Raw genomic sequence first — 8,020 nt, 5'->3', positions numbered from 1 at the left:
TCGCGAGCCACAGTTTGCCGACCACTGTCCTATACCATTAGACTCCCTCACTCACCTACCCACCCAACAGCAAACTCAGGAGCTTGATTCCACGTCTCCTTAAGAATAATCAGTCCATGGTAAGAGCAGAATAGATATCAACTCATCATTTGCAACGTGTCTCTCCTCCTTCCTTTGCCTCTTCTCTTCCAGTTTACTTTGGCCTTGCATGGCAGACAGGCATGGGTAATTAGGGGATTCATTTGCTCATTGATAGCACTCAGGGTTAAAAATTCCTCGTCTCAAATGAATTATTTCTAACTTGACCAAGTCATTCTTCCTACCTTTACTGTGACTAAGTAAAAGGATCTATCATAGATTTAATGACATCTAAAAATTTTATATCCATGGAGAGATGGGAATTTTGGATTCACTGTATGGATGAATATAAAGATCCAAACTATGATAAAGAAGCTTCTTCTTTTTTTTTTTTATTGATTAAGTTATTACATATGTGTCCTTATCCCCGCATTACCTCCCATCCCCAAGGCTTCTTATAATAAGTAATGTTTAAGTCCCAAGAACTACTGTGGCTACTAAGGGTACCCAAATTTCTAATCATCCAAATCTTATCTTACCCTCAATAATGTGAATAGTTGCCATAACAAGCAGTGCTTCCCAAGTTACTGCTATACTATAGTTTCCCAATACTTTCATCATCACTTCAAATCCATAAATCAGAAAAGACAGAATAGTAAACATATTGTATAGCTAGTGTTCGACTACCGAATAGTTATCTGTGGACTATGTTTAGGAGACTCTTGGAAATTGAAAAGAAAAAATAACTTACCTCGAGCAGGACTCGTTCTTTTAGGGAAATCCACTGTGTCATTTGCTGGATCTTCTGTGGGTTTTTTCCCTTTGGAAATTAAAAAAGGTGGGGAGGGATAAAAAGTTTAAGAAAGGAAAGAGCCCACCTGGTGCATTTTTTTATTCTTTAGTCAAAATCTTTGAATCAGAGATTCATCGAGTGGAGGGGGGTGGGGGGAAATATCCAGGCCCCCAGCTTGTCCCAGCAGGGGGCTATGCAGAAACAAGGACAGGAAACAAGCAGCAGAGCGGTAAGATAAGGATAACCACAATTGTTGCTATTGTCCTGAGTTCTAGTAACTGGGACTGCTGCCCAGAAATAGCATGCCAGGGCCATTAGCTCAGATGAGCTAAACTTGTTTCAGTGGTCTTCCTCAACTGAATTTTCCTACATGCATCCACCGGGAAGAGTTAGGCAAGGAAATACTAGGGAAGCTAAAACCAAAACATGCACATTAGAAGTAGATAAGCACCTTAAAAGATTCCACTCACCTCTGGAGAACCACTCATCTTCCAGTGCATCACCCAAGGTGGAAAGCAGAGGGGAGAAATGAAGGAGGAAAAATGCAGGAGAGAGATGTCAACAGAATCATGAGCAAATAAGCAGGAAAGCAGAGGAAAAGAAAAACGGGGAAACACAAAGGAGGAATGGAGAGAAGGCCCCAGATTAGCTGAGTTCTCCTCCTTCACTGCCCCAATCACTGATACCACCACTACCACCAACACCAACACCAACACCAACACCACCATCACCACCACCACCACCACCACCACGACCACCTTCTTGAATAAAGCACACAACACAGGGGAAGCAGCAGCATAGCACAAAGACATACTTGACTGGACAAATCCTATATTACTCAGCAAGCATTTTGCAACTAAAGTTAAAAGCGTTCCTTCCTTTCCCAGTCCTACATTATAGACTAAGAAGGAAGGAGCTAAAACTCACCTTTGCCCTTCTTGGCCCCAAAGCAACTGGCAGCATGTGGCCCAGTATTGTTGGCAACACTGGGAGGTGCCTCTTGGTAACGTTCTGCCTGTGGAATCTCCCGATGAACTTGGTATGACAAATTCCGAAGAAGGCAAACGCAGTTCTCCACAAGCTTGGGAACATAAGAGAAAAGGCTCAATGAGAAAAGAGAATGCCTATAGTGACTTCCCATAATTCAGATATTACAATACTGATCCAAAAAGCATAGTCCAATCCATCATCTCTAACAGCCTCTAAGTACCCTAAGCTTCTCAAAATCCTTGTAGCCCCAGGCTAATGGAATGACACATTTGGTGAACGGCACAAAACTTAGGGTCTTTTCCCTTAAGCTTTTTACTTTTTCCTACTTAGTAAAATGTACAACCCTGGAAGTATGGCCAAAGAGCTTTAAGGTATAGAGGTGAAGAAAATTCTAAAAAATACTTTTCTCCTAAAGTGAATACCCATTTTAGGGAGTAGGGACTGGTTTAGGTATCTAATATTATTCAAAAGCCTGGAATAACAGGTATGCATTTCAGGTACCTCATGGTTGTTTTAAGTGGAATTCACTCAGCCATTAATTTACCTTGCTGTCTGAATCCTTCTGCCCAATCTCAGCCTGAACAATGAAAATGAGGGCATCCACTAAACCATCACATTCCCGAAGTTTCCGGCGAGCTTCACTCCTCTCTGAGCTGACATTCCTAAGGGGAAATGGAGAGGCGGCAAGATGACTCAAATCCAGAAATCCTCCCCTTAAGATCCTTCAACATCTACAAGTCTCCTCACTACCTTTCTTATAACAAATAGTGAATACCCATAATAAAGCAAGGCACTGCAACTGAAATTAAGTAAGATACTCTGCTTTCAGGACATTTAGAACCAGGCCAGGTGCAGGGGGCAGGGAGGGTGTCAATAAAGTATACCAACCACAATAATTTAAGATGGAATAGATGCTTCTTGTATAGAAGTACAAACGAAGAATGAGGCAGAGCACACAGGAGTATATCCCAGAAAGAAAGAACATATTGTATCAATTATAGAATGTAAGAAGAAATCAGGAAAACCTTCAAAAAATAAAGGCACTTGAGTTTAGCCTCAAATGATAAATAAGGAGAGAAGGGCACTACAAACAGAAAAAAACAGATCTTCCTCACCCCACCCCCCATCCTTCTAGGACTCTATTCTTTTTGTTGCATTGATCACAGCCTGACCTGAAATACAGATAATTGAAAGCATGGGCACAAACACAGGACTAGACAAGTGCCTAACATGTGGTAGGTACTGAACAAATGTTTCCAACTTAAATGAACAAAGTCAAAGAGGCACAGAAGCGAGGAGGATATGTGGAAACAGCAAGTAACCAACATCATGGGTGTATGCGGTACACAAGGAAGTAGCAACAAAGGTAGAAAGACAGGTTGGAGTCATAGCCTGCAATATAGACAGAATGGAGGCTGAATGACAGGCTAAAGAATTTGAACTTTCTTTTTAAAGAAATTTAAATTAGTCCTCAAAAATTCAATCTTCATACTCTCAAAGCCCTTGTGTTACCTAAGGCAGCCAGCTGTGTTGGTAAGCACTGACTCCCACTCAATATGGCGTGGCTTACAATCCTCGTTAGGTTCCCGCTCCCAGCCAGAATGCGGAATGATCACTTCGTCTGTCAAGGCATGCAGGGCATGGTCCACAATCTCCATTTTGATTGAGTCATGGGATGAGAGATTCCACAGGGTTCCTGGCAGAGACAACTCGTCAGACAGCTCTTCAGCACCCAAAATATGCTTGAGGCATGCCAAAGAGAATCCCCTATTCCATCATTTCGCAGTCTTCCCCAGTGACTAAATACCTTGTAATGAATGAGAGTCAAGCTTCTGTTTGTGACCCACAGTAAGAAATGTATTTTACATTATGGCTCAATACAAACACACATATCATAAAACAGTTTAATAAAACAATTCTTACTATAAGCAATGCTTTCTAAGGTAACTACACCAGAGTTTCTCAAACACTGGATTTGGGGACCAGATAATTCTTTGTTGTGTGGAGCTGCCTGTCCATTGTTAGATACTCAGCAGTATCTCTGGTCATTACTTGTTAGCACTCTCCACCCCCATCCCACTACCAGTTATGACCATCAAAACTGTCTTCTCTGAGGTGCAAGATTGCCCCCAACTGAAAACCAATCATTATTGCAATTTCCTTCCTTCCTTTCTCTTGTAATGCTGCCTATGATCTACAAATTGTGTTCAATAGACACTAACAAATCACAACCCACAATCTGAAAAATCACTCTTCTAAAGAAAGGACCACAGCTCAAATGTCTACACATGCCAGAAAGGTGAGTCAGGATAAGCAGATATTTGAAAGAAATTGTTAAGAACATGAACAAATGGCAATGATACTCAGCTTCAATGTTTATGCAACAACTCATGGCAGTTGGTCAGAACAACAGAATGTGTTGGGAATTATTGCAAACTAGAGAACATAGACCTTAATCAGCACAGACCAACTACTGTCAGGTAGCAAAATAGATCCAATGATACCAGTTCTTGCATATTGTTAACAGAAGCCAAGAATCTGGGAATTTGAAGTAAAATCTTCTTAATTTTAAACATTAGCAACAAATTCTTTAAAATTTTTAAAACCCTGCATGACCCAAACAAACCTGTGAGATGAATTTGACCCTAAGGCCACCAGTTAACAACCTTTAATCAAAAGTAAAAAAGACTGGAAATCCTTCTAGCACTCGACATCTCCAGTGGTAACAGTGACCCTAACCTAGCAGTTTCCCTTAGATTTAGACCTACAGCTTACCAGTAATGACTTCGGTGAGGTCTACATCACGAGCCTTACGGAGCAACCGCACAAGGGCGGGAACACCATCACAGTTTTTTATGGCGATCTTGTTATCCTGGTCCCGCCCAAAAGAGATATTCTTGAGAGCCCCACAGGCTCCAAGGTGCACTTCCTTTTTGGGGTGGTCTAACAATCCCACCAGTACTGGGATGCCCTTGAGCTTCCGGACGTCAGTCTTCACTTTGTCGTTGCGATAGCACAAATGTTGCAGGTACGCAGCTGCATTGGACTTGACAGCATCCAAGCGGAATCCTAGCATGGCTATCACCTCTGGCAGCTCTGGCTGTCTCCAATTGGGGGGTGGGGGTCCTCCCTTGCGCAGGCTATCCAAGCTTGCTAAACTTCCTCGTTCATGCTGGGCCAAAGGAGCCCAATAGTACTGGTCTGAGGGCACCTCCTCACCAATCATGTCTTCATAACTCCTGCAGTGTTGAGAGAACCAAGAGGAAAAAAGAGATATATCAAGCTGTTTTCCCGAGTGTTCCCATTACCTCCTCTTTTTTTATGGTAGGAGTAACCCCAATTCTAGTACACTAGATCTTATCTCTACTTTGCATAAATGATATACCGATCAATTTTTCTTAATGAGATAAAATAATAATTTTAAAGGCATCTCCAACTAAATTAAAACTATCTTTTTCTTCCTATGAAGTTAACAAGCATTCAGAGACGTTAATAACAAAACAAGATTCAAACCCTGCTTAGCAGTGAATGTTACCCGACAGCTTCACTTCTCTGGATAGACTGAAATGAAGCTTCAGACAGCAGTTACCAGTTTGCAGGTTCAAGCCCCAGTAGGGGACGTGCAGGAGGCAGCTGATCAATGCTTCTCTCTCATCTGTTTCTATTTCCCTTCCCCTCTCTCTAAAATCAATAAAAACATTTCAAAAATAAAGTACAGGACTTCCTACATCATATGAGGATCTGGTTATATATGAGGTATAAATCTGAACATTAATTTTCACAGTTCATCCCAAGGTCACCTCTGCTATTCAACAAATGTGTTGGGCTTGATTTCCAGCCCCCAAATTCTAAGACAATACCTCCAATTCTGTCAAAATAGAGACTACTGATCACTATCTCATTTTAGATATCCAGCCACTAAGAAAAAGAACACAGACAAAGCAACTGAAGGTAGAGAGATTATCCCTATTTCAGTACTAACAACAACCACTAGAGGGTGAGTCTGCCACACTATCATTTATTCATAACCACCAGGAAGGAATAGACCCATTATCTGTTGAGCTCATCTCACACTGTGGCTCCCACAGGAGAGAGGAGAATCTATTGTGTGGAACTCTCCAAATAAGCACACTGTTTGTTCCACAAAACCACTCCCACTGTCACCAAACCCTCAAGGTTAGCCTAAGCAGAGGGCCTTATAGCTGTCAACATCAACCACTCAACAGTAATTTAGATGAACAAAGCATTTAATGTCATTGAAACAAAATGAACAGGTTATATAGCTAAATTTTTAAAGTAGGCTACTAAACAGTATATTAGTAAGATTGCATTTTAGTAGGGGAAAAATAAAGTCAGAGTCTATTTACATGTTATAGGAAAAAGAACTCACCAAGGGAAAATGCGCCAAAGTGTTAACAGTAAGTCTTTATTAGTGTATGGTGTGCTTTTCTGGGTTTTTTTCTCATTTTGGAGTGAGCATGTTTAACTTTTATTATTATTTTAATATAAGTAATTACAATAACCATGATTTTGGTCACTCAAGAAATAGGTCCTTCTTTACAAGCAGTGGGTCATGACATTCTTTCCTTTGTTTTACCAATAACAAGGCTGTGTCCAGAGAGATTAAATGACTTGCTCGAGGCTACAGAGCCAGTGGCAAAGGCACAACTAGAACTAAAATCTTCTGGTTCACTGCTTTTTCCACTAATCATTATGCCTTACTGTTTTTGTTTGACCTTGTATTACTCTCCTAGGCCCAGAACAGGAAGCTACAAATGTTCTTTCTAGTCAAGCAGGTTTCCAAGTCCAGTGCCACCCTGGAACAAACCCAAGAACCAGGCCCAAAACCCTCTCTGTGTCAACTGTCACAACAAGGGACAGCAGAGAATGACCAGGTCACCCACACCCACCTAAGCCCAATCACTCTACTAATGAGGAAGTCAGAAAAAGCAGACTTGTCAGTAATCAGAAGGAGCCAACACCCTGGGCAGACTCCTTAGGTGATAGCTGTTATCAACCCATTGCTCCATCTGAGGTCTACTGCCCCACCCCCTACCCCCAGCCCACCCCACACCCAAGAATAAAAGGTGAGTCACATGGGAGTTGGATTAGATGTCCAAGTTACCTGAAAGGGGAATGACTCAGGTTTAGATAATGGGGCCTATACCCCTGGGCCCAACCCAGTTCACTGTTAACCAAAGCTACCTAATATGAGGAAAGTGAGCATCAAGGCATTTTTTTAGAAGGTCATGATCTCAGACAGAAATTCAGCAACAGCTGCTAGGCTATACTTACCATCAAGACATCCACAAATCTTCTTCCCTACTTCTTATTTCCCTTTAACTGGAAAACACTGTCTCTGATTTATTCTAAAGCAGGACTGGCAGCCCATGGGCCAAACCTGTTCTTGTACAGCCCAGAACTACAAATGATGTTTATATTTAAAAGACTGTAAAAAGAACACCACCTCGCTCAGCCAGCATGGCTCAGTGGTTGAGCATCGACCTATGAACCAGATGGTCACGGTTTGATTCCCAGTCAGGGGACATGCCTGGGTTGTGGGCTCGATCCCCAGTGTTGGGCGTGTAGGAGGTAGCCGATCAATGATTCTCTCTCTTCCTCCCTCTCTGAAATGAATAAAAATATATATTTTTTAAAAAGAACACTACCACAATAACAATATAAAACAAAAATCATATATGGCCTGCAAAGGTTCTTCACAGAAAAGGTTTGCCAGCCCCCTTCAAACATTATCTCAAGGAAAGCCATCTATCTACCAGTCCAAACATCAATCACTCCCTTTTTCACACCAAAGAATCCCCACGGATGAGTAGGAAAGTCAGATTGGACAACTGCTTCCTGACCTCTCAGAGTGTCCATAATGTACCACCCTCTAAGGATACCACCCCTGGTTTCACTTTATAAGCAACTATAAGAACCTACAGAGCTTTTGTGAGATCAAGGTTTGTTTTTAACTTAAGACTAAAACCACAACAGAGAAGGTTTTTGTATCTGTCTCTTCTGACCCTGAAAGCCTAAAACCCTTAGCTCTGTTCTTTTTTTTTAATATATTTTATAGATTTTTTACAGAGAGGAAGGGAGAGAGATAGAGAGTTAGAAACATCAATGAGAGAGAGGCAGCTATGGGGGATGTGCCCG

At 41.6% G+C, this 8,020-nt stretch overlaps 1 protein-coding gene across 13 annotated transcripts in view; it reads right to left on the bottom strand.

Annotated features, from left to right (window-relative positions):
• CTNND1 (catenin delta 1) overlaps positions 1-8,020 on the bottom strand; it is a 48,843-nt gene that overhangs the window by 10,747 nt on the left and 30,076 nt on the right. For 8 of the 13 annotated variants that reach the window (XM_006772082.2, XM_006772084.2, XM_006772080.2 and 5 more), the window contains 6 exons: positions 4,637-5,100; positions 3,374-3,557; positions 2,406-2,523; positions 1,799-1,952; positions 1,342-1,359; positions 830-898 (listed from right to left, as the gene is read on the bottom strand). In XM_006772082.2, coding sequence (XP_006772145.1) covers positions 830-898; positions 1,342-1,359; positions 1,799-1,952; positions 2,406-2,523; positions 3,374-3,557; positions 4,637-5,100 — 1,007 coding nt within the window. The remainder of the gene's footprint in view (positions 1-829; positions 899-1,341; positions 1,360-1,798; positions 1,953-2,405; positions 2,524-3,373; positions 3,558-4,636; positions 5,101-8,020) is intronic. The other 5 variants (XM_006772078.2, XM_006772079.2, XM_006772083.2 and 2 more) reach the window with 1 other exon arrangement.

This window comes from Myotis davidii, unplaced genomic scaffold (genome assembly GCF_000327345.1).
Source record: "Myotis davidii unplaced genomic scaffold, ASM32734v1 scaffold1286, whole genome shotgun sequence".
NCBI classification, from domain to species: domain Eukaryota; kingdom Metazoa; phylum Chordata; class Mammalia; order Chiroptera; family Vespertilionidae; genus Myotis; species Myotis davidii.
This window is presented reverse-complemented; position numbering and strand designations above follow the sequence as displayed.